General features: G+C 39.9%; 1 protein-coding gene across 1 annotated transcript; it reads right to left on the reverse strand.

Moving 5' to 3' along the window:
* Nucleotides 1-818: 818 nt before the first annotated feature.
* PI15 (peptidase inhibitor 15) lies at nt 819-27,243 on the reverse strand (the record flags this gene model as incomplete). The annotated part of the gene is made up of 6 exons (XM_084621066.1): nt 27,124-27,243; nt 26,221-26,562; nt 4,680-4,798; nt 4,208-4,340; nt 3,934-4,049; nt 819-954 (listed from the first exon to the last, which is right to left on the reverse strand). The coding sequence occupies exons 2-6, from the start codon at nt 26,491-26,493 to the stop codon at nt 819-821; spliced, it is 777 nt and encodes a 258-aa protein (XP_084477192.1). The 5' UTR covers nt 26,494-26,562; nt 27,124-27,243.

Genomic DNA, 27,243 nt, shown 5'->3' on the forward strand with positions numbered 1-27,243 from the left:
CAGTGGTGTGTGGAACTCTTGAAATACCTTTAAGTTAATCACTGTTGTGCATGGGGGAGCTAACGTAAGGCTGAATTCTGGAGTTCCTCCTGCACATATGTTTTCTCTTGCTCAGAGTCCCATTGACTATGCAGGAGTAAGCAAAAGTGCAAATGGGAGTAACCATTTGCAAGATGAGGGCAATGTATTTGGGGTGGGGGAGGAGTTGTACTTTTTTTGTACATTTGTACATTTTTCAGTTTTAAAGCACTGGTGTAGTTGCCAGTGAGCCTGTATCTATAATTTCAAATTTTAGACTTAAGTTGACAGTGCCCTTTTAAATTTGCTTTTAATATCAAACAGAACATATTCTTTACGAATCAGAGTAGCAGCCATGTTAGTCTGTATTCGCAAAAAGAAAAGGAGAGTACTTGTGGCACCTTAGAGACTAACAAATTTATTTGAGCATAAGCTTTCGTGAGCTACAGCTTGTGGCAGCTTGTAGCTCACGAAAGCTTATGCTCAAATAAATTTGTTAGTCTCTAAGGTGCCACAAGAACTCCTATTCTTTAGGACGTTACACTTTCTTAAGATGCTATAAGATTATCCTTCTCTACATGATCATGGCCTGAAATGGAGAATTATAGTTATACATTCCAAAGAGTTAAAAATGAATCTATACTGTACTCTGAAAGCTAATTATACAAAAGCATATAAAAAGAAAACAAGGGTATTATTACTATATATATATATATATATATAAAATATGTGCAAAATTCAATATACAAGCTTTTGTTTCTCAGCCATATTATTTAAAAATAATGTAAACTCGTGTTAACTTATTTAAACCAATATAAGTAGTTTGATGTTATTCCTGGAAAACAAAGATTGTCAGTACAAGCTGATCCATAACTAGGAGGGCAAGCGGAACATGGGACTCCTACTTTATATGGCGCTTCTCCAATCCAGTTGCCCCTGAAAATATAAAGTAATACATATTTTTAGTAACTTAAGAAAAAATATCACTTAATAAGTGCAAACTAAGTATGGGTGATGGATTGCCCATCATGTAGTTATAAAATATTTTCATATTGCATTGTTGACAGACACTATTTTCGGAATGACTTTTGCAACTTTGCTCTCTAGAAAGAGAAACCAACTGGAGGGCTCCTGTTAATAAGATATTAGTGTCACAATGTTGTTGCAAAGTTTTAAAACTTTCATTGATTGTATATTTGTAATGTTTATTTTCAAGAAGGGAGTGGGTCTTTTGAGGATCTTGTTATAGGGTTTAGCTGATCTGGGATCCATTTTGCTGGGTATTGAGTGTGAACTCGTGATGGTTTGCTCAAAGGAACTGGGAAAACAAAGGACTAGTCACAAAGGCATGTAAAAAGAGTGCAGGAACTGTGAGATGGTTGGCAAGTTTCACTGAAAGATGAAGTCAGGGGTCTATTGAGATTTCATGAGGACCAGGGATTTGTCTGGAGGTTGTGGGTGCGTAGTTTCTGCTAGAGGACCGAGGGTACAGGTAGGTAGCAGGCTGCAGAGGCAAGCATGAGGAGTGGGGAAGTCTCAAATGAGTCACCTGAATAAGCATCCAGACTTCCAGATGCTTATAAAAAGCTCTAAACTTTTAGAGATTGATCCATCACTATTGACTCTGGGATTACAGGATGGTCACTGGAGAAAGAAAGCTAAAATTAGATTTCTACTTAAATGTTGCATTTCACTAAGAAAAGAACCTTCTAATATATGTGTGATGTGCTACAGCAGTGAGTAATGCAGTTATTTGTGAAGCATTTTCTCGTTCCCCCCTTTCCAGCCAATAAAGATGGATCAAAAAGCCTAACTTTGGGTTGTGTCTTGGAAGAAAGTAGGAGTCTCTCAAATACTTTACACATTCTTATTCCTATTGCAAATGGGCACAGCAGACGGCACAAGCAGGGAACAGATACTGTAATCTAGAGGAAGTGCCACAAGTTTAATGTTGGCTTCATTCACTGTATCATGGGTGATTAATAGAGCTGTACATTAAGTATATCAGTTAATTACGTCTAAACCATACACACATTTTTAAACAACCTTTCTTAACACTGTTTCTGAAATCAGAAACTCAAGACAATGTGGACTTCCTGGCATATTTTTCAACCAGTTTATAGTAGGGTATACATCAGCTAATAGGAGGTATAGCACTGATGTCCTAGGAAAATTCCAATTTGAATAATGTTATTCTGCACCTCTAAAACCCCTCTCATTTAAAACGGTTACAGCGTCCTTCACTTCCTGCCCTCAACTATTGTATAGTTCTGTGGTATGTTGTGTAGTTGAGAGGTGCAAATGACTTAGTGATTAGTGAAGTGTGACCTATATGTAGATATACAGGTCCTGACCTTGAAGTCCTTGCCAAGTTTCATTCATTCTTTTCAGGCAAATTTCCACTGACATCAAAACAGGGACATAGGAATTGTCATGCCAGACCAGAATAGTGGTCCTTGTAATACCAAATCCTTTATCTGACAGGGCCAAATACTAGGGATGAAAATACTGGTCTCACTGACTTCACTGGAGCCAGGAATTCACCCAAAATACTTCAGAGGAAGATGTTAGAAACCCTTTAGGTTATGGGATAACCTGCCTATAGGGGATGTTTCTTCCTACCTCTAGTCAGTGAATAGTTGGCTTAAGCTCTGAAGGATGATAGCTCACATCTCATTTAAAACACTGTTTTATCTTATCTGGTGTAACTGCAGTCTAACCCCTTTTTAAATCCTTCTAAGCCTTGGCATCCATATTTAGCGGCCATGAGCTAATAACTTTGATAGAGAAAGGGCCTAGTAAAAACTGAGTTGGGACCTCAGGATTTCTTCTACAGATTGCAAAGTATGTCAGGATTTTCAGAACAAAGGAAACTAAATGTAACATATCATTATTACAGGGTTAATAATGCATCAAATAATGAATCAAATAATTCAGCAGTTCTCAGCAATGCCTCTTATTCATTTGCCATAATTGAATGAAATGAATGATGTACCCTAATAATTTTGTAATTACTTTCTGTTTTTGTAATTTTTGATACATACATACACTATAATGCCTGGGTTGCTATTAAAGACAGGCTCAAGTTATTATATTTGGAACCTGATTGGAATATCAGTCCAAACATCCCCAAAGTGTGGAGATTGGAGTCAGCTCTAGTTTTACTGTCTGATCCCCCCTAGTTCCTTTGCCATGATTTTTTATATTAATTGTATTAGTAAATATAAAGGACCTGCAGTCTTGTCTCCCAAAATAGAAGTGGTTTCTTCTTTGGGGTTTTTTTCCCCAAAATTTCCCTGTTTGGGGGTTGCAACTCTTTAGAGACAGTTAAAAATTATCTTCTTATGTATATGGCAGCTGGGACAATGAAATTACTGACACTCATTCACTGCCCTGTTCTTTACCACTTATGGGTCTGTGACATTTAAAGTTTATCAAAACTGTACTACTCATCATTGTTTATTTGGGTTGTTTTATACAGCACGATAGAAAAAAAAATAAAAAAGAGACCTGAGGCGCTTACAGTTTAAGGCCCCCGTCTACAATGGGCCAGCTCATGTCAGTAAGTGCAAATCAACCAAAGTATGGATTGCAGAACTGGATTCCCTAACAAAGCCAGGGAATGAGGAGAAACAGGTGGAGGAAAGGAATAATGCAAAGGATGAGCATTACAATAATAAAAGATCATGAGATGTGCTTTTGTTAAATACACATCTTGTTATTCCCCTTTGGTTTGTTTATATACAGAAGTAGTACATTTTTATAATTCCAATTATTATATTTGTTTGAGGAAGCAGGCCCAGCATAAAAGCATGACAGGAATGCTAGCTGGAAAAAGGGAGTAAACAGTCCTATCAAATAACCCGTACATGCATGAAGTATAAAAGTAAACAGAATGAAAAGAAAGCAACTCACTTTGGGGCATAGTTGCATACCAAGTAAACAGCTCGTCGCCAAACAGATCCCCAGACATTCATATTGTGGCATGTGTGGACTGCGCAGCCTATACGGTTGGAAGTGGCCCAAACCATCTGAATAAATAATCATTATTCTTATGGTGAAGTCAACATTGAAAAGAAATATTATTTATTTACACACACACACACACACACACACACACACACACACATCACAGACAAGTCCAATTTTGAACTATAGATTGGTGAAGGATGAATGGAACTCATATAACCTGTGTATAATGTGTGCACATGGGTCCATAGCATCTCAGAGGGCATCTAGGGTTGCAGTCCTGAGGATATGGAAAAGCATAGTCTTTCACTTCATCATACCACGGCTTTACCAGCTGAAGAATGGATCGATACCTAGATTAATTTAAAGACATACGTGGGGGGGAGGGAAAGTTGATTTTTCAAAACTTGTTATGTTAGAACATTTGGCCTGGCATCCATAGTACAGTCATTCACAAACTACTATTCTGTGGAGACCTGAAATCCTTGGTTACAGTAATATTTGCCAATGATTAATTCTCATATTCCTGAATGGAATGAAAATCTTTATAAGCTGTAAACAAATTGAGTTCTTGCCATCGCAGTAGCTAAAATGTTCAGACTGGTGTAGCTCCATTGAAATTGACACCAGCTGAGGATATGGCCCTCAATTTTTTTATAAAATAAAAGATTTACAAAATGACAGCTACCTACCTTCCAGTTCTTACAGATAGGTTTTGGCCCAAGAATCTCAGTAAGTAGGAAGGTCCATGGTCCCAAATGCATGTTGCAGCCCAAGCCTCTGCAGACTTGGCAAGAGTTTCATCCCAAACCTGACAAAGTAAAAAGTCCTTAGCAATGGTCGTGAAAAATGTAGACAAATGCAAGATGCAGGTATGATATGATATGATCAGGTCAATATAACATATCAGATTAACAGCTCAACACTTGAAGAAGATTTTTATAATGCTTGATGTTAAATCTGTGGTTCCCATGAAAAATATGTTGTCTGTCTTATAAAAAATAAAATACAGTGAGAGATCTCCAGCATCCACAAGAACATGGCTACAGCATGTATAGGGACTTGTCAGATCTATCAGAGGGCCAGACCACACCACAAAAGTCCAGCACCCCAAGTATGCACCTGTGCCCCATCCTGTAGGAGGAAGGGTCATCCTATGGCACTATTCTCCCAATCCACTTTCCAGGAGTCTTTGGAAGCTCTCTGTATTGGATAGAGTCCAGAGTGGGCAGTGGGGATCCCGTGAATTGTTGGGGAGCAGGGCTAAGAAGACACACATTGTCCTGTGGAACATCCTAGAAAGGATAATGCAACCTCAGATGGTATAACATATTCCATGAAACCTCCTACACACAGCAGGTGGAATAGCCAGCCTGGCTTCTTTGAAGCAGGGCCGGCTCTACAGTTTTTGCCGCCCCAAGCAGTGAAAAAAACTGCCGCCGCGAACGGCAAAAGGGAGAAGCTGCCACCGATTTGTTGTCGCGGCCGGCAGAACAGAGAGGCAGCAGCTGAATTGCCGCCGCGGCCGGCGGGACAGAGGAAACACTGCCACGGAAACACTGCCGCCCCTTTCTAACTGCCGTCCCACGCACCTGCTTGGAACGCTGGTGCCTGGAGCCAGCCCTGCTTTGAAGCCAGGTTGTCAGGAAAGTGAAGGACCAGAGTGGAGGCAGAGGGTGTCCTCGGAACTCATCCTCCAGGATCCACACTGAGCACGTGTTTCCATAGCTCATCCCACAGGGGATCAAATGCTATTCCCCAGTTCAATAATCAGCAAACAATTCTGTGAGGAGTTCTTTTAGTGATTTCTTCCCCCTAAGTTTTCTTCCATGATTTTTACTGTGAGAACAAATGATCCAGCACACAGTTTCTTATTACTAGGGATATTTGAATTAAAGGGGAATTTTTTCCCCTCAGGGGTTAAATAGTGTCTTCTGCTTGTTTCTCATTTGTTCACATAGATCTTTGGTTTGACTCAACCACAAACAGTTATGAAGTCATAAACAGAGGAATGTGTCAGTCAAATAATATAAATAGCAGCAATCAATAATCTCTTACAGAATGAACACATATTCAGGGTAATGCCTCTAATAATGAATATTTTACTAATATCATAGAATATGCGCAGATCCCAATATATTTAAAAAATAAAGTTGTGCTCAAGTAACAAAGTCTAGCTCCAGACTTAGATGCATGTTCATAATGCCTCAATGTTCAGGGTATTCCAGTTCAGGCTTTTGATCCAGATCAGTTTTAACAAAAACAAATAGAAATGCAAGAAAAAAACAAACAATCCGGATAAATATTTTATCCAGGCCAAAAATATATCTCTAAAAACAAAAGCAAACCGAAAACATGCAATGAGGCTGGAGAATGGAACATACACTTTGTCACATATGATGTAAGATGGACAATTGGGGATAAACATCATAGAGGACAATTTGGCACATAATGCCCATTTCTTGACAATGAACTAATGAGCTGCAATTGATTCTGGGAATTACAGACCAGTGAGAATGATCTCAGTTTTAGAAAAATAGTTGAGAAAAATCATTGACGTTAGGATTATGGAGTGACTCAAAGGTGCCCTCTTTTAGTGTAACCAAATATGAGATGCAGGAGAAGGAATTGATAGTTTTAAGTTAATTTGGATTTTCGAAGTGCTTTTGATGAAGAACCTTACAAGAATCTCTTGAGGAACTCTAGTAGCCACTGGAAGGAAGGAAGTCTCATCATGGATTAAAACTGGTTGTGTCAGGAAGCTAAGAGTAGTAAGAAAGTAAATAGCCAATTTTAGGTAGGATGCTCCAGGGATCCACAAGAATGTAACATATTTGGATGACATTTGGATTAGACTAGAGAAGAATCTGAGCAATTTCAAAAAGACCTAACCAAAATTAAATTATATTTGGGTAACTAGCTAATTATATTTGGGTAACTAGCAAATTAAATGCCAAGTGGACAAATAAAAGCCAATGAACTATGTAAGTATAGGCACGCCTGTCTGAGGAGCCTCTGAATCCTTTCACAGATACCCTGATTAGACAAACCTCTAGATACTTTATGCTGACTTTGAAGGATTGCAAATCCTATGATGCACTCCCTGGATGCTCTCTGGGACTGGACAAAGCTTCCTGGGTCAGAGACTATTTCAGGGGGTCAGCGGCCTCCATTTTGTGAGTACGGAACTGCAACAGACAGTTGCTTCTCCCCTTTGGATCTGGGCCAAGGAGAAACAGAGACAGAGTCCTGTGATTGAGTTGCCGGGCTGAAGACACATGACCAGGGCTAAGACTACACTACAGATGACAGCTGGTTAGTGCTGAGCCCTTGCTCATGGTCTCTGTCTCCACAGCTAGGCATTGAGGGCAGGAGCTGAAGACTGTCGGTTGTGCAGAAGATCTGAATCTGGCTTAGAGACCACTGAGTAAAGAACAAGTTACCCCTGAGCTATGGCTCTCTAATATAACAACTGTTACTGCAACCTACTACTGTGCAACTGAAGCTGGTCACAATACAAAAGTGCCTCGCTCCTTGTTTCACCTGGACTGCCTTTGCTGGACTTACCGAGTGCTGGCTTGAACTCCTGTTCGGCCACTGCACCAACACAAGAGAGGGCTCAGGACTGTAAACTTAAGGGCGAGCGCACAGTCAGGGATGGGGTGGTATAATGCCAAGAGTGTGGGTGAGGTTTATGCTGAAACTTGCTGTTTAAAGCTGCTGCCATTAGCTGAGCTATTACAGCACCACTACTGTTTTGGTGTAGATATAGCACGAGTCTATATGAGTCTGTTTCATTTTGTATTGTATGTTGGTAGGATAACTTTTAAGTAAAATTGTGTTGGTTTTATTCTGGGTGTTTATTATCTGCATAAGAGCCATTATTCATATTTGTGTACCTGGAGGCCACCAAGGTATACCCATAGGTGTATACTGTGCCTGTCCCGGGAGAGGCACCGCCAGCTATCAATATTCATAGGAATTAGAGGAGTAATGCAGAGGGGGGGTGAGGTTCTGTGTCAAGCAATGTGCAGGGGATCAGACTATAGGATCATGATGGTCCCTTCTGACCTTAAAGTCTATGAGTCTGTGGGTGACTAGAGGATTCCCACCTAATTGTCCATCTCATCTGGGACCCCCAGGGTCTCCATTATCCTTAATGATGTAAGGCAGAGGCAATGTGGGGGTAGTCACATGGGGTCACATGCCCCCTCTCCAGATTTCTCAGGCCACCTCTCAGGCCGCCTCCCAGCAGCAAGGAGGCAGTGACTCCCCCTTGCAGTGGTGCTGGCCATGTGTCTGTACAACGCAGGGAGGGAGGCAGCAGCAGGGCGACTGGCTGAGCTCCCCCCTACCCCGCTACATGGGACTCCTTCCCTGTTGCTGGAGTCCCAGTGCTTCCCACTGCTTGCTTTACAGACTGCCCACTGTGGTCAGTCACAGGGTTGGATGCAGAGGTAATATGTGGGGTAGTCACTTGTCCCCCCAGAATCTTTCAGCTGTGCCACCCCTCTCCCCCCATCCACAGTTATGTGTTACCTCTGGCAACAGATGAGGGTTGCCTGTCCCTGAGTAACCTGGGAAGGAAATAGGGGGCGGGGGGAGAGAGAGGAGAGTTACATAAGGAACAATTTAAAGGCCATGCTTTAGAAGGCTAATAGTGGAAAAAATTACAGTAAAGGTCCCTCCAAAAAGGCACCCTCCAAAGTGAACCTTCAAAACTTGCTGAGTTCACAGTCCTATGTGCCCAGAGCTGCAGTAATGGGGTTGTCCTGGAATAAAATGGTACTATAGTTCAAACTCACATCTGTGACTGCATGTGAAGATTTCAGAATTTTGTCTATGTAAAATTTATGAATGCTAATTGATTTTATGAAATTGCTGTTTCAATGAATGTCTCAGTGTATACTCAAAAAGAAAAGGAGTACTTGTGGCACCTTAGAGACTAACAAATTTATTTGAGCATAAGCTTTCGTGAGCTACAGCTCACTTCATCGGATGCATCAATTCTATGTGGATGGCTCATTAAGGATACTTCACTCTAACAATGGGCCATAAAAAATACTTCATATTGCCCATATAGCTCTCCCTGAGGATGCCTCAGGCACTGAGGGGGCCAATGGCCAACGCTGTGAGTCAGCAAGCCATGTAAGAACATGTGATATGCTCATGTGACCCTGGACTCCATCTTCGGACAGTAACTTTCCACAAACAGGGGCTGCAGGCTTTGGGACAGTAAATTTCCATGCACATGACAGAGGATATAAAAAGGCAACTGAAACATCTCCATTTTGTCTTCATTTCCTGCTTCATTTCTCTGGACTGGATTTCTAACAAAGAAGTTCTAAACAAGGACTGATTACCCCAATTTGTTTGAATGATTCCAGAGAGGCTATTGCAAGTTAGCAGTTTATTCCATCACTGCTACAAACTTGGTACAAGGACTTTGCAATTAGTTGTATGTATATGATCTATTAACCATTTATAACTCTCTCCTTTTATTATTAAACCTTTAGATTTTAGTTACTGAAGGACTGGCACCAGCATGATTATTGGGTAAGATCTGAGTTATATATTGACCTGGCTAAGTGGCTGATCCCTTGGGATTGGAAGGACCCCAATTCTGATTAAACTGATTTTCAGTAACCACTCATCATAAAGTCTAAGTGTCTGGGTGGAGAGCCAAGGGCTGGAATGCATAAGGGGGCTATGTTTTTGGCTTCTTGTTAACTAGGGTGGTGATACCGAACCTCATTTATGTTACTGATTTGGTAAACTCTAATGATAGAATGACCACCAGTTTGGGGTGTGTCTGCCTTATTTCTTATCAGTCTGTCCTGCATTTGGTATTCTCAGTTGTGACTCACTGAGACATGGTGACAACATGGTCTCCATAGATTTCTATCTAATACTAGACTTTAAATAGGATTATATATGAGCACTATGAAATGGATTGTAAACTGGCAAAGGATAATGATAAATAACAATGCTTTTTGCATTTGGAGATGGATAAATGTGTCCAGTGATATACTGCAGTGATTAGTGCTTAGGCTAGTTTTATTCAGCATGTGACTTGGAATAGAGAACAAAGAGTGTAGCTGCAGTTGACACTAAATGGGGAGATGTTGCAAACATGAATCAGGACAAAAAAATAAATAAATCAAGGGATTTGGAAAGGTTGAAAATATAGACAAGAAATCCCAAGGTTATATTCTCCACAGACAAATGCATCTGATAAAATGTAATCCAAAGAACCAAGATACTTCAAAGAAAGAAAGAAAGAAAGAAAGAAAGAAAGAAAGAAAGAAAGAAAGAAAGAAAGAAAGAAGACCAAAGCCCTGAGGTAAGTGGGAAAGTGGGATACCGGGAGGAAGCACAGGCAGGAATATCTGTGAGGGGAGGGCTCCTGCCTCATACTGGGAATGAGGGGCGATCAACAGGTTATCTCAAGTGCTTATATACAAATGCACAAAGCCTTGGAAACAAGCAGGGAGAACTGGAGGTCCTGGTGATGTCAAGGAACTATGACGTGATTGGAATAACAGAGACTTGGTGGGATAACTCACATGACTGGAGTACTGTCATGGATGGTTATAAACTGTTCAGGAAGGACAGGCAGGGCAGAAAAGGTGGGGGAGTAGCACTGTATGTAAGGGATCAGTATGACTGCTCAGAGCTCCGGTACGAAACTGTAGAAAAACCTGAGTGTCTCTGGATTAAGTTTAGAAGTGTGTGCAACAAGAGTGATGTAGTGGTGGGAGTCTGCTATAGACCACCGGACCAGGGGGATGAGGTAGATGAGGCTTTCTTCCGGCAACTCACAGAAGCTACTAGATCGCATGCCCTGATTCTCATGGGTGACTTTAATTTTCCTGATATCTGCTGGGAGAGCAATACAGCGGTGCATAGACAATCCAGGAAGTTTTTGGAAAGCGTAGGGGACAATTTCCTGGCGCAAGTGCTAGAGGAGCCAACTGGGGGGGGCGCTTTTCTTGACCTGCTGCTCACAAACCGGGTAGAATTAGTGGGGGAAGCAAAAGTGGATGGGAATCTGGGAGGCAGTGACCATGAGTTGGTTGAGTTCAGGATCCTGACGCAGGGAAGAAAGGTAAGCAGCAGGATACAGACCCTGGACTTCAGGAAAGCAGACTTCGACTCCCTCAGGGAACGGATGGCCAGGATCCCCTGGGGGACTAACTTGAAGGGGAAAGGAGTCCAGGAGAGCTGGCTGTATTTCAAGGAATCCCTGTTGAGGTTACAGGGACAAACCATTCCGATGAGTCGAAAGAATAGTAAATATGGCAGGCGACCAGCTTGGCTTAATAGTGAAATCCTAGCGGATCTTAAACATAAAAAAGAAGCTTACAAGAAGTGGAAGGTTGGACATATGACCAGGGAAGAGTATAAAAATATTGCTCGGGCATGTAGGAATGATATCAGGAGGGCCAAATCGCACCTGGAGCTGCAGCTAGCAAGAGATGTCAAGAGTAACAAGAAGAGTTTTTTCAGGTATGTTGGCAACAAGAAGAAAGCCAAGGAAAGTGTGGGCCCCTTACTGAATGAGGGAGGCAACCTAGTGACAGAGGATGTGGAAAAAGCTAATGTACTCAATGCTTCTTTTGCCTCTGTCTTCACTAACAAGGTCAGCTCCCAGACTGCTGCGTTGGGCATCACAAAATGGGGAAGAGATGGCCAGCCCTCTGTGGAGATAGAGGTGGTTAGGGACTATTTAGAAAAGCTGGATGTGCACAAGTCCATGGGGCTGGACGAGTTGCATCCGAGAGTGCTGAAGGAATTGGCGCCTGTGATTGCAGAGCCATTGGCCATTATCTTTGAAAACTCGTGGCGAACCGGGGAAGTCCCGGATGACTGGAAAAAGGCTAATGTAGTGCCAATCTTTAAAAAAGGGAAGAAGGAGGATCCTGGGAACTACAGGCCAGTCAGCCTCACCTCAGTCCCTGGAAAAATCATGGAGCAGGTCCTCAAAGAATCAATCCTGAAGCACTTGCATGAGAGGAAGGTGATCAGGAACAGCCAGCATGGATTCACCAAGGGAAGGTCATGCCTGACTAATCTAATCGCCTTTTATGATGAGATTACTGGTTCTGTGGATGAAGGGAAAGGAGTGGATGTATTGTTTCTTGACTTTAGCAAAGCTTTTGACACGGTCTCCCACAGTATTTTTGTCAGCAAGTTAAGGAAGTATGGGCTGCATGAATGCACTATAAGGTGGGTAGAAAGCTGGCTAGATTGTCGGGCTCAACGGGTAGTGATCAATGGCTCCGTGTCTAGTTGGCAGCCGGTATCAAGTGGAGTGCCCCAAGGGTCGGTCCTGGGGCCGGTTTTGTTCAATACCTTCATAAATGATCTGGAGGATGGTGTGGATTGCACTCTCAGCAAATTTGCGGATGATACGAAACTGGGAGGAGAGGTAGATACGCTGGAGGGGAGGGATAGGATACAGAAGGACCTAGACAAATTGGAGGATTGGGCCAAAAGAAATCTGATGAGGTTCAATAAGGATAAGTGCAGGGTCCTGCACTAAGGATGGAAGAATCCAATGCACAGCTACAGACTAGGGACTGAATGGCTAGGCAGCAGTTCTGCGGAAAAGGACCTAGGGGTGACAGTGGATGAGAAGCTGGATATGAGTCAGCAGTGTGCCCTTGTTGCCAAGAAGACCAATGGTATTTTGGGATGTATAAGTAGGGGCACAGCGAGCAGATCGAGGGACGTGATCGTTCCCCTCTATTCAACATTGGTGAGGCCTCATCTGGAGCACTGTGTCCAGTTTTGGGCCCCACACTACAAGAAGGATGTGGATAAATTGGAGAGAGTCCAGCGAAGGGCAACAAAAATGATTAGGGGTCTAGAACACATGACTTATGAGGAGAGGCTGAGGGAGCTGGGATTGTTTAGCCTGCAGAAGAGAAGAATGAGGGGGGATTTGATAGCTGCTTTCAACTACCTGAAAGGGGGTTCCAAAGAGGATGGCTCTAGACTGTTCTCAATGGTAGCAGATGACAGAACGAGGAGTAACGGTCTCAAGTTGCAGTGGGGGAGGTTTAGATTGGATATTCGGAAAAACTTTTTCACTAAGAGGGTGGTGAAACACTGGAATGCATTACCTAGGGAGGTGGTAGAATCTCCTTCCTTAGAGGTTTTTAAGGTCAGGCTTGACAAAGCCCTGGCTGGGATGATTTAACTGGGAATTGGTCCTGCTTCGAGCAGGGGGTTGGACTAGATGACCTTCAGGGGTCCCTTCCAACCCTGATATTCTATGATTCTATGAAAGAAAGAAAGAAAGAAAGAAAGAAAGAAAGAAAGAAAGAAAGAAAGAAAGAAAGAAAGAAAGAAAGAAAGAAAGAAAGAAAGAAAGAAAGTATTGATTGTATTCAGCAAACTAAGGGCCTGTCTCTGGAAGCCATCCATATACGTAACCCCTGTGGACTTAAATGAGTGTTCCACATAGACAGGATCACAGCCTAACTTTCTGTCTGGATGGCAAAAGAGAAACGTGCATACAATTTCAGGCTGTGCATGCAGAAGTATCTTATCAGAGCAGGGAAGCAGTAAGGCCCTCTTTTTATGGCATTGATGAGACCACCCCTAAAATACTGTGTTTCTTTTGATTTATTAATTAATCATTATTCATTTTCAGTCAACAGTACAAGTTGCTAGGAGTTGTGAAACATAAAATAAGACATAATTCTTTTTATTACTGGCTTGAGTGAGGCCAGAATTTCATCCCTGTTGTTGTTGTTTTTACTCTCTTCAAGCAAGAAGTACAGTAAATCCTATCATTCCCATCAAGTACAGCAAATAGCAGAGGAAAGTGTAAAAAATACTGCTAATAATGAATGAACTGTAAGAAGTGAAACTAGTATTCTTTCATAAGGATTTTTCAATATAGTTTGCTAACAGTTACAAACAACCTCCATTCCCGAGGTGTTCGTAACTCTGAGGTTCCACTGTAGCTTCCATAGTGCCCAATTTGTAGCTGTTAACAGCATCCTGTCACACCATGAAACAAATGTCTTTGAGACAAGGAAAAAAAATGTATTTTCTAACTTTGCTGGGGATGTCTGCAGTCAGAAGTCCTCCATCACCATTGCTTTCACAAAATCTAATGCAAGCTTGCTAAAGAGCTGCTGACTTATACTATACATAGGTTTCAATTTCTAGATATATTTATTTCTTGGTAATTTCCCAAGAGCAAAGTGCACCTTTTAAAATGGTCTCTAAACAAAATTACTTCTGTTTTATTAGTGAAGTAAAATATTTAATATGCTTATTCTTAAATACACTATTGCACTTGGCAGCAGCTGTTCATGACAGTTTGAACATACAAGCTTTGCTAAGGGCATCTGTAGACGATGAATGTGCAAAGTCATGGTTAAATTATACTGACTAAAACAAAACAAATTGTAAAATCAACACTCTCCATTTTTCTGAGTATGCTATTGGGATATATCAGACTTTAATGACTCAGATTTTACTGGCCTGCAGAGAGCACATACCATTTTCACTCTGTACACGCACCTCAGCAGTTTTCTCTTGCATTCATTGAGTGCCTGCTATATGAATACTCAGTTATAATAGAATTCATGTCACCTTTTTTTTAGGTTTGCTCTTTTGGAGGAGTACTTACTGGTTTCAGTGTAGAGCAGACTAACGTCCCACTGTAACCTATCTTGAAACGACACATTATGCATTTATCACTGGATTCAAAGTTAAGCATTCGTCTAGGGCTTGTCTATGTGAATATTTATTTTTCGGCAAGATGGTCTGTGAATCTACCCTGTGCTAACCTCCCGTGCACTAACTATCTATGTGGACCCTGCTGATGCACACTAACAGTTTGGGAGTGCACTTAATCTACTCCCATTTCAAAGCAGTGTCTAATTCAGCACCCATTGACTTCAATGGGGGCAAAATGAAGTCTGTGATTGTATTCCCTCATTATGTTCAGTCATCATGGAAAAGTGGGGTCATGTAGCGTTAACAAGCACAGCTAAATGTTTCAGCTTAAATGCTCTCAGCAATACAATATGCAAACCATGCTGATGTTTAAACTGCTACTGTCAGATGTCAGAGTTCGCATCACATTAAACTATATGGAGCAATTCCTTTCAGAACTGTTGTTTCAATTTGTCTGTTTGAGGAATTCCTGGTAGCTCATGAACCACACTGCATCAGGTGACAGCCTGAAGGTTTTCTTAACTAGAAGGGCTAGAAATACACACACACTCTATGTATACTTAATGGAAGCTTAAAATCTGTGCAGATTGAAGGGTCTACAAGAGAAGTGCCCATGTGTGAGCATTGGTTCAGTCCCAGTCACAGCCCTGGAGGAGCTGGAGTTGGTATACAGACCTCTTTCAGTCCCTGGCTAGCACTGGAAGAAGCATAGGGCTCTTCACATGACACCCCATCAACTTCTCTAGACAGCTTAGAATGGTATTGACCAGTTCTGGAGGCAGCTACATTCAGCCTCAAAGTCTCATAGCCTAACACAAGTCAAAAGGGAAAACCAGTAGAGAACTTTGAACCTCAGACTGGTGCATGGAGAACACCACACTCCACTTGATGAAAATAAACAGGCAATCCCACACCTCTGTGTGTATGTGCATATATTGCTTTTAAATGTTATACTAGAGTATATTTCTTTGACTTGATTTATACTGACACAATCGTTTCCTCCCTGTTATGAAAAATTATCAAAATTCCACCACTGGATAATCTTGTACCAAAGGAAAAATCCATAGCCACTCAATAAATCAATCGCTCACTAAAGAGGTAGTTTTCTACCTCATCTCCTTAATGCATTATCAGAGAAACAAAGATAAGAAGATGCATAATTTTAACCACCCATATTGCCCCTATCATCACTGAGATTTATGATCTGACTTTTAAATTCTGCAAGACGTGTTGTGATTTTTTTTTCCCCTTGGAAAGAAATTACTGCTTTATTCCAAATTCACCAGCAAGGTCTGTCAGCAGTTTACTAAATTTCTTATGCTTAGGAGTGTTGTTACGATCTTCTTTTTAGTGGCTTACTCCAAAAGTGGACTACAGTAGAAAAATTTCTTTGAGCTTTTTTACGGGAAGGTAAAATAGCATTGATTCAGGCAGTATCTCTATTTTTGAGATTGTGAATAGCTCCTTAAGCCACTAATACCTATTTATAGTTGAAATGGTGTTTTTAAAGCCAGCTCTTTAACTGTGTCTATTGCGTAGGAGTTATATTTTGGTGATTGAATTCCTGATTTTGGCGATTGAATGCAAGCAAGTATTCCAGCAAATATATAAATGAGTCTCCGAATTTGTGAGAAGTCAGACTCAAGATCCATAAATAAAATATTTTCCTTTTTTTTCAAGGAAATCAGTAACTTTAAAAAAGTTAATTTAGTTGAAAAGGCATTTTTCCGTTGGAAAAAAGTTTTGATGGAAATTTTTTGACCAGTGCCAATGTTTTTATCTTAATCCTCTCTTACTATGATGTGTAAAAAGAGAAAATAGGAGGTACAGCATTCTTCTTTTCTCCTACTCTACAAAGGGTAGAAGGTTGTCTGGAGCAGCAAGAGGTGCTGGAAAGGTAAGAGGGCATCGTGTAGAAAGGGACAAATCAGGCAAGGTATTCAGTGATAGTACTGGCACTTCTGTCATGCGCCCGTATATTTCTGCATAATTTGTGCTTTCATTTAAAATATTTAAGTTTCTAGCCCTTATAATCACAAATAAAATTTTATAAATATGAGTAAGTATAGTGTTGTCTCCCTGCTAAGAGACAGGTGCCTTAACTGGCCAATTCATATTAATGGGATGTTAACTCTGAAAGGTAATGACAATGCTTTAAATTACATTAGTATTAAACTACTGATCATTTTAGGAGAAATGTTGAACTACTCTGGAATACTGGAAAGATCTTAGGTTTATGGGACAAGTACAGATGGAGTTTAGCCACACTCACCTCTGTTTTCTTACTGGTCCCATGTTGGTATGAGATCTTAATCTTTCCTTGCACAGATAATAAACTTGCCCAAATAGAGAGATATTTTAATTTGACCAATTTAAATAAATCACTTTGATGTAAACTTTTGGAGTAGAGAGTCTTTCATGTGTAGTTGTATACATACCTGAAACCTTAATTGCACATGCATAATTACAGCATCAGATTGTGAATAAAATGAGGAGATAAGTAATTGTGAGGCCATGTGTACCCTAAGAAATCAGGAAAAAGAAAAGGAGTACTTGTGGCACCTTAGAGACTAACCGATTTATTTGAGCATAAGCTTTCGTGAGCTACAGCTGATGAAGTGAGCTGTAGCTCATGAAAGCTTATGCTCAGATAAATTGGTTAGTCTCTAAGGTGCCACAAGTACTCCTTTTCTTTTTGCGAATACAGACTAACACGGCTGCTACTCTGAAACCTAAGAAATTAGGCTGACCCAGCTACGTTGCTCAGGGTTGTGAAAAACCCACACCCCTGAGCAATGTTGTAAAGTTGACCTAACCTCCAGTATAGACAGTGCTAGGTCAACGGAAGAATTCTTCCAAGAGTTTACCAACTCTTGGGGAAATGGATTAACTACAGCAACAGAAGAACCCTTCCTGTTGCTGTAGTGAATGTCTATGCTGCTATAGCGATTTAAGTGTTGACATAGCCATATTGTCATGCAAATATAAGCAACATCCTCTTGGCTACTAACATGCAGACTTCTTTTATATTTGTGGCCTCATTTACATTATATTTGTGGCTGCTGATGGATTTTTCTTTTCAGTTAACAAACAAAAAACAAACCAAACCAAACCACCACGATGGCCCAAAGAGAAAACGGCAGGTACTTTTACTGATGGTCCATCAAAACCATTACATTTTTTACATCAAATTGCCCATTTTATTTTTCACAAGACAAACATTTTTGCTTATTTATTCAACTGGCTGTGCAGATCGGAAATACTTCTTCATAAAAAGTAAAGCCTAGGGAAGGAGAAAACCCTTTGCAAAAAGACTTCTCTCTGTGACAAAAAAGAAATAATTGGGGAATGGGAGGGGGAAATGAGATGACTGAGGAATGAAATCCTTGGCCCCTATCAGCTAGGCTGTCTATTTTGTTCTTATATAGGTTCTTATACCATGCTCATCACTGTAGCATCTGAGCTCCTTCCTGCGGTGCATGAAGCAATGTGACTACATATTTGTCATGTGTTGTTGTCTGTACAGCTAGAGTACAGCTACAAATGTAATCATGGGGAGGAACAGCAAACATGTCCTGCTGCTGTCCCATTGTGCAGGGCTTTGTCCAAGGTGATTCACTCAGTGTGCAGATCCCAACTGGCCATACTGGCACGCACCTAGTACCCCTTTCTATGGAGACCTACCACATTGTGAAGAGAGATGCAGAATTCCCCTGCACAGATTCTCTGCTGGCCCCTCTGTACAGTGGACTCGCAACTTTTAAAATGTTTTCAGATATTCTGTGGATATGTAGGACCCCCCCCCACACCCAGTATTTGGCCCTAAGCTTAATAAAACAACCAGCATTCCTTCTGCTTGCATGCTTTTTTAGCAGGGTGATTGAAAATGCCTCCTCTCTTCTCTCTCATTCTTTCAGTACATACTGTGTGATGAAAACATATGAGCTCATTGGAATTTATATAGACAGATTTGGCAAGCTTTATATATTTATTTGGGCTGTGAGATCATTTGGATTCAAGGCTGACTCTCTCTAAGAATAAGAATACTTTCTTTGCTCTCAACTGCCACCTGTTAGAAATATTACTACGCATACTGTAACTAATTAGTACCTAGTGTGTGTCTAAATTCTGCCTTAATACATGCAGCATACATTTGAAAATGTAGGTAGAAATTCTAAAAGTCCACTTTGTAAAGAAAAAATGCTCATTTATCACACAAGGCCACCTGTAAGATGTAGTTCCATTTTGGATATTATTGCAAATAAATATGAGCAAACAGGTTCACATAAAATAACCCAAAGGGAAATTGTTCTGAGTTTCAAAGACAGTTGGTTAACATTTAAAATATATAACACAGCTCTGAACTTCTGGTAAGCAGAATTGCTGAAATACTACAAGGAGGAAGGGTTGCCAGCCCTCCAGGATTGTCCTGGAGTCTCCAGGAATTAAAGATTAATCTTTAATGAAAGATTATGTCATGTGATGAAACCTCCAGAAATATGTCCAACCAAAACTGGCAATCCTACAAGAGGGCCGCTCCTATGGTATTCATTTCCAGCATGACCAGGATCAGATGTCCTCGAAATCTAACAAAAAGCCTGCTGTCATGAGACTTCAAGCCAATTTGCAGAAACAAGAGGGACAGATAAAGTTTTATATAAATATCTACATTTTTAGGTACCTATTCAGTCCAAATCTATACTCCTAACTGTTTCAGGTTTGCCCATCACTAATGGCCAAATAGTTTTCTTTCAATTCTCTGTTTTTCTTCTCATCTTTAGAACTAGGCTTTAAAACAGTAACAAGCAAAGAAAAAAAATCAGTAGGCTGACAAATGTAATAGTAATAAGTTTCTTTCATATGTTATTATTTGTGTATCTTTTGGAAAAGTCAAGTGAAAGAGTTACAAACCTCAAAATATTCAGTGTTTTCCTAACCTACTCCAAGACTCATTTTATTTGGCACGATCTTACTCAGGAAGAGGTACCAAGGGGATCTAACTTTATCCAACTGATGATCATACTGATAATTTGCCAAGAGCCTGAAGGAAGAGTCATTTGAAATCTTTCATCTGAAATATTTTCAAAGAGAAATGTCTTTTATTCAAGAACAAAAATGTTAAAGGAAATTTTGTTTCTCTCAAAATTATCCTCTTTTATATGAAAAACCTGAAACTTTTCTAGTTTTGGTATATCAAAAACTTATTGTTTTTGGGTTTTCATTGAAAAACAACATTTCAGAGAAAAAAACTTCTTCCATTTCCTTTGAAAATGTTCATGGAAAATACTTACCATTTTCCAAACAATTCTATCAGAAAGAGAGATGTAACATACATAAAAGACCCTATAGGAGCTGCTTTGTTCTTCAGAATAGAAATATGGTCCAAGGAGTGATAAGTCTCAACATGTGATGCTCCATCTTGATACAAGTTGACAGGCATTGAATGAAGACATAGAGAACCATTGTTCTCTGGGCCACACCTTCACACTCAGGGTCAAGCTGGCTCTGGGCCACATTGGAGAACTGCAGAGGATGTATGAACTATAGTAAGCATAACTGGACTGCACCATCTAATAGAGAGCAGGTGGTGTCTCAGCAGTTTTTGTCTCTTGCTCTCTTTGGCATGCACATTTCCACAATTCTGGAGAACACATTCTCTTTCTCAGTTTTGTCTCAGAGGTAGAAAGAGGACAAAAATGTAGAGGTTTGAAGTCACTACCTTCTCCATTCATGTATGAAGCTAAGTACTTTGTGTACTTTGAATCAGGAGTCTTGTGAAAAATGTCTGTCTTTGTTTTTAGCCAAGAAATTCAAGAGGTGCTATATTTAATAATGAATGAATGTTCAGTTCCTAGGGCTCAGAGTTACTGCCTTTCTATCAGAAACCTCACTAGGTTTTTCTTTTCCCCCTCTGACTCAAACTCCCAGAAGGCTTTCTGCTGATATTACATTTACATAATGTAAATATTCATCCACACTTTACCATAGACACTCCAAAACATTTATGCCTAAAACAAGTGAAAGGAGTTCTCATGCCAAAGCAAATTTAAACAGGGCATTCCTTACCATTTTATTGTTTGAGAAGTTCTTCAAATTTTGCAGAGAAGGGATGTTTTCCAGTGGAGGTCTTTTCTGTTAATCTTTCAAACTGTTCTCCAATCATTCACTATGAAACACTTCCTGGCTTTTATTTTTGACATACACAGTAAGAGCTTTACTTGGTCTGGTGGGATGCTGATTCACTCCCTCAGGTAAGTGAGAGCATCCTAAAAGCTGCTCTGACTTATGCTGGCTGCCAGTGGTCCCCGAGGTCAATACAGCAGAAGTGGACCACTGGGGCACAGGGAAGCCACAACTAAGGCCCCTTTACACTGCAATGTCCCCTGTCCAGACACCAGATCCTTGTACATTAGTCCTGAATACGCCAGATTTAGAGCCAATTTGTTCTGCTGGCATGACAGAAAGCAGCCTTAACATAGGGCAGAATCTGTGACTTGTCTGTCCATTACTTTATTTCAAGCTTTACCATTTATATTTTTGAGATTTTTGAGAACTATGTGACTGAGACAATTCAACAGACATAACTTCTTGAACAAAGTCCACTGTATGTTATTCCTGTGTTGGTACTATTGAGGTAGTTAGCAATCCACCAATTAAAATTATTGGGCCTAATTTTCATTTACACAAATGCTGCCTTTCACTGCTCTGGTAAAGGAGCCTTAAAGTGGATATAACTGTAATTTACATGTATTATCAATAAAAACATGGTAGGACATAACCTATGCAAAGAGATTAAAGACATTTGATATGTATCATACAACCTAGAGAAATGATGCAAAGAAGACAACTTTCTGTAAATACTTGAGAGGTAATGATATGAAATGGAACAGGGAGATACATTTGATTAGATGGTTACAAACAGTACATAAAGAGTAATAATCTCTTTGGAAATATTTAGGTTAGTCATTTGGAAATCATTTCTAATGCTAATGTAGCCCCTATTTCTTTTTCTTATTTCATGATGTTCAGCCAAAAACATTTCACAGGTTATACTAAGGCAAATTATTTGCTAAGAGATGTTACTGAGACATCATCACTATGCATGTTCAAGAGTAGACTGCCATATGTGTTTAATGAAGATGACAGTTCTGCAAGGGGTTGGGACAGACTGTATGAACTAAGAGATCCTGGCCAACCCATTATATATGACTCCTAAGGGAGTTTATCCTACAATCCTTACAAGCATAGTTGATTTCAATGGGATCATGCACATGAGCAAAGGCAAACAGCTCAAGAAACAAAACATCTTCTGAAATATATGAAAGAAGAAAAGAAACTAGTACATTGACACCTGCAGCAGTACTAGTTGCATAATGCTAATGTGCCAAAGTCTATAAACAACAAGGCATTTTATCAGCAGTGCCAGAGTGCTGTAGGACAAACCAACTAATCTCACTTTGTTGTTTTATGATGAAAGGTTTTCAGGTGTCAAATAAGCCTCTTTAAGGTGCTTGGAATGGTAAGCAAAATTGCTTCAATTTACTTGACCTATCCACCACCCAGTGTGTACTTCAAAAGCATCTTCAAGAGTAACTGGATGGCTAGGAATGTTTATACAGAGACTTTCACCTTTAGCTCTCTAGTTTTAATCCAACTAATAGTATTTGAAAGTTATGACCATTCAATGGATACTTATGGCATTCTGTGAAATGAATTTGGGAGCTCAATACAGCTCTTGGTGAACCTGAAGATGCTTTCTAAATACACACTGGGTGAGATATCAGTTGGAAACTAATAACTTGCAGGTCAATAATATCACAGTGAAATGTATGTAGCAACATTATAGGCAAAGTTATGAATTTCCCCTGTATGATATTGTTAGCACATGTTCAAATGCACACAGTCCTGAGTAGGCAAAAGTTGTGAAACAGGAAAGCAAAGGAATGTATGTTTACCAGTAGAATCAGAACTGGGCCCAAATAGATTAACTGATTTTAATAATCTGTTTGCAGTGTTGCTGTAGCCATGTTGGTCCCAGGATATGAGAGAGACAAGGTAGGTGAGGAAATATCTTTTATTGCACCAACTTCTGTTGATGAAAGAGACAAGCTATTGAGCTATATAGACCTGAAAATCAGCTCTGTGGAGCTTGAAACCTTGTCTCTCTCACCAACAGAAGTTGGTCCAATAAAAAATATTACCTCACACACCTTATCTCTCTCTTTAACACTCTGCATCAGATATTGCTTAATACAATAGGTCTGATTCTTTTATTGCTTTCCCTGGTGTAAAACAAGAGTAACTCACTTGAAATCAATGGAGTTACACTTGTGTAAAACCCATATAAGCAGAAGAAAACCAGGTCTCAAATAATAATGTCAGATAACACAAACCTTTCATGTTTGCCAGTGCAAAATCCAAATAAAAATGTTAGGACCAGAATGTATGTGTTTTACTTTTATATGTCTGAGACTGATGCATGGCAACAATAAAAATATATCCCATTGTCCTTATCAATTTGGCTATCAAACTAAATGTGTCATGGAATCTCAAGAGGTCTGGCAATAAGTTAGCTGGCTACCGTATACAAATCTTGTGCATTCTTGGCCTTTCCTCATATCAGGAGTATAGCCAAGAGAAGCCCTGTAACATGTAAGAATTTAAGACAACAGGTGTCTCAGCACAGCAGATGACATAATGCCCAATGGATTCAAAGTATTACTAAATGTAGAGATTGCACGGGAGGCAGAACAGACTTGGGGTCGGAAGATGTTAAAGGAGACAAGCATGCATGGGGGGAGGAGCAGAGAATTGATGGGGTATGAGAATTGAGTATGGGGTCCTGTGTTAAATCCTAAACCCTTATCAGTAGAAGGGACTGAGAAAGTGGAAAGGAATAAGAATATAGGGCCTTTATGAGGAAAAAAAGGATGCAATCAGGGGGAAAGAGCAGAATGTGATTTGTTTGGACAGTGGGGAAAAAACAAGGAGAAACAACATATTTTTGGGGTTTTTTTTCCAAATCAGTTTGCCCATCCCTATTTTGATGTACTATATGAAATGATCCACTTTCAGCTTGCCTCACCAAGATGTCTACTCAATGCACTGAAACAGCATCCTCAGGTATTTCAAAGTTCTCCTGCATCTGACCTGCTTTTCCCTTATCTTAAGGTGACTAAGACAATGATTGCCCTTTTGCAGGGGCCTCAGGGTAGGATGACATAATTCTGTGAATGTTCAGCATGATACATTTGGTCTATTGGCAATGACAATATGTCCCAAATATTGTATGTAGGAATGGATATTGAATATCATAACCTCATAAATGTAACAGAGACCTGATGTTCCCAACAGCACATTGCTGATGAAATTATACATACTGAAATTTCATGAAGAAATTACATGGAGGCCTCACAATGGAATCCAAGCTTTCCATAAGACTCCAATAGAATGCTGTTGGGTGAGTGGGCAGCTAGGTGAATTATTGGTAGTGTCTTGAGCTACAACTTGCAGATCTAACTGAATTGTGATCTCTAGTCCTTTTGCCCAAGTTCTCTGAACTCTGAAAGAGGAAACAATGGAACACATCACTGCCACTGTGACCCCTGCTGACTAATTAAAACAGGAAGCAGTGCTTCAGAGGAGGCGTAGTTTTTGTCTTGGTGGCTACTGAACTGGCTGATGCTGAAAGCAGCATAGATACAACTGCTGGATGGCTGGTTGCAAGATATTCTAGGTGAGGAAGGCAAGAAAAGGAGTAAAATGTAGCTTGTCATGAATTTCACCCCTATTGCCATCGGCAGGATCTTGCTTCTTTGTCAGACCTGTCAGCTCTAAAGGTCACCACTTCGGGGTGAAGCCCAGCAGAATGCCCAGCAATATGCAATGAAGCCCTAGCAGTTTCTGAAAGGTGTTAATTCACCCAAATAAATTAAATGAATGGCGCCATCCTCCTCTTTCCTGCTCTTCACAATTTCTTTACTTTTGTCTTGTGAATGATTCTTTTACAAAACCCATGAGAATATGATTTTTTTTCCTGACATTGCTTTTGAAGCGAATTTCAGCTGGTTTCATTGTAGTCAATTGCACAGTACATTTCCAAAAGACACAAGGCAAAGGGAGGGTGAGGCTAGACGGCCCTTCTCCCAGACATCACAGTGATGTTTATTTATACAGAATCAATAGAAACACATCAGTCACAGAATTCAATAATTAAAAGGCTGATTGAGCTTGACTTTTGACCTTCTTATTTTTTTCTGCCTTTGACCTTTCCACTTAACCAAACGTCAAACTCAATCTCCATCAGAGACACAAGCCTGATGCTGCAAGGTTTGGCACAATCTCAGTTCTCTGAGGTGCCCTTGGGAGATACTCAGCATGTTGCATGATCAAACCCAGATTTAGGTAACATCTGTGACAGAGAGAAGTCCAAATTGTTAATCATTAGCTACTAAAGAGGAGGAGTTTGTTTTTACTACCATCATCCCCTTTTCTGCATGTCATGTTAGTGGTGTCATGTTTCTTAAATCTGTTAACCAGCTGTTGTCATCTGAGATGCTCCTGTGTCTTTAAGTGAATATTATACTCCATAAACAAAATTTGACTGCCCTTTAAAAACAATGTGAATTCTTTACTTAGTAAGTAAAAGGACTTCTGCTTAACTGGCCTATTTTTTACATTAGAGTAGTAAAGTATGCATGCATTGAAAGTTGAAACACATATTACAAATACACTGGCTGACCAGTCATTTCAATGACAAAGCATGAAATCATAATGAGGAAATAACTAGTGTGTTCAGTTAGCATACTGTAGGAAAAGATATTTCCCAGGAAGAACTTTAGCCAATAGAGGGAAAAAATACCTAGGGATATCATGAACACTGATTTCTGAGTAAATCCAACATCTTTAGAGAAAAATTTTAAACAAGTACTGTATCTGTCAGAGAAATAAAACCATTATATGAATTACAAAATATGCATGCAAAATGAAAACCATGATCACCAGACAAATCAATCTCTGCAAATAATATATGTGGAAGAGACTAGCAATGTTCATGGGATGAATTTTTTTAAAAAATACACCAGTGTTAGGACTTAGTGTTCTCCCTAGTAATTCAGTAACTGAACTATTAATAATTAGGATCTTAATCACTTGGTTTAGATGCTAATTATTTAAAAGCAGATTGTATACCCCTTACTTACCCTCATGAGCAGTGACTAACATGAGTAACCCTATTGACTCAAGTCCCATTGACTTTATTGGAACTACTTGTGAGAGTAAATGTTCACCAGGGTGAGTAAAGGGTTCACAATTTGGCTCTTAGCTCTTATTATTGTTCATTACAATACTTCAGCTAAAAAAAAAACATGTTATAGTAAAGCCATGCAGTGGTTACAAATCATTTGTTTACTGAACTAAAAAATGTTGGCTTGGCTCTGGAAAATGAAATCACTGATTTATAGTCTCTTATATTTTCCAGCAGGTCTAATGAAATGTTATTCCCCTCTCAGAAGTAAACGAAAAACCACTTACCATATACTCCATGTTTGAAGCAGGTGGAAAGACTTTGCCTCGGACTTGATTATGATAATCAAGGATGGCAATCATGTCATTCTGTGAAATGTATCGCTTCCTCCTGACTTTGGGGATCTTTTCAGAGTCCAAGTGAGCTGCCAAAGCTGCTTCAATGTCAGTGAAATTTTTGTTTGAGAGGAATAGGTCAGTGGAATTGGGTAATGCTATTGCACTTGTTTCACATAGAATGAAAAATAAGAAGGCACAACCGATTGCAGAGATTACTGTCATTTTAGGGCCAAGGGAGGAAGATAGGCCACAGGGTTGCTCAGCTTTAAGGCAGGAGAGCAGAGAGCAGATCTGTGGAAAAAAGGTGTCAAAAGATGTGATTCTATACACAAATTTATGGCTTGATAGAAAAAAGGAAACTTTTTTCCCCCTAAGATCAAAAGTCCCCCCCCCAACTTGTTAAATCTCTGATACAAAGCAATCTAGAACTATTCCTTCATAACACAGTGTATGAAAGTGAACATTCATATGAAGGTTTAAAAACTAAGGTCAAATAAAATGCCATCATATATGGACTGCCATAATTACAGATACACATTCTGCACACTGACTGTACTAATACACACCATCCGTTTTTTACTACACACCATACCCCTTGTTCTAACTGGGCAGACTGCAAGGAATCTCACAGAATTTTATTTACTGGGGATGAAAAATACATTCCAGGGCATGTCTTTTACTGCTTGCACTCATGGTTCTGATAATGCCTCACATACAAACTAACAGGCAAAGAACATAAAAAGCATGAAAATAGGACAGCTTAGTAATAATATTCAAATCTCACTCCAGCAAAAAGTGATGAACCGTAATAAAAATGCATGCAAAGCAAACTTATTGAGCTGAATGGCTTACCTCTGTGTAATACCAAAAATCAATACAGTACACTGTGATCCCAATTTATACAGCTCTTTCGTATGCTGTAGTGTGAACTCTTATAATGAGGACTGTGTCTTGTTACAAACCCTCAAAGAA

This window comes from Lepidochelys olivacea (assembly GCF_965140295.1).
Source record: "Lepidochelys olivacea isolate rLepOli2 genome assembly, chromosome: 2".
In the NCBI taxonomy this organism is placed as follows: Eukaryota; Metazoa; Chordata; order Testudines; family Cheloniidae; genus Lepidochelys; species Lepidochelys olivacea.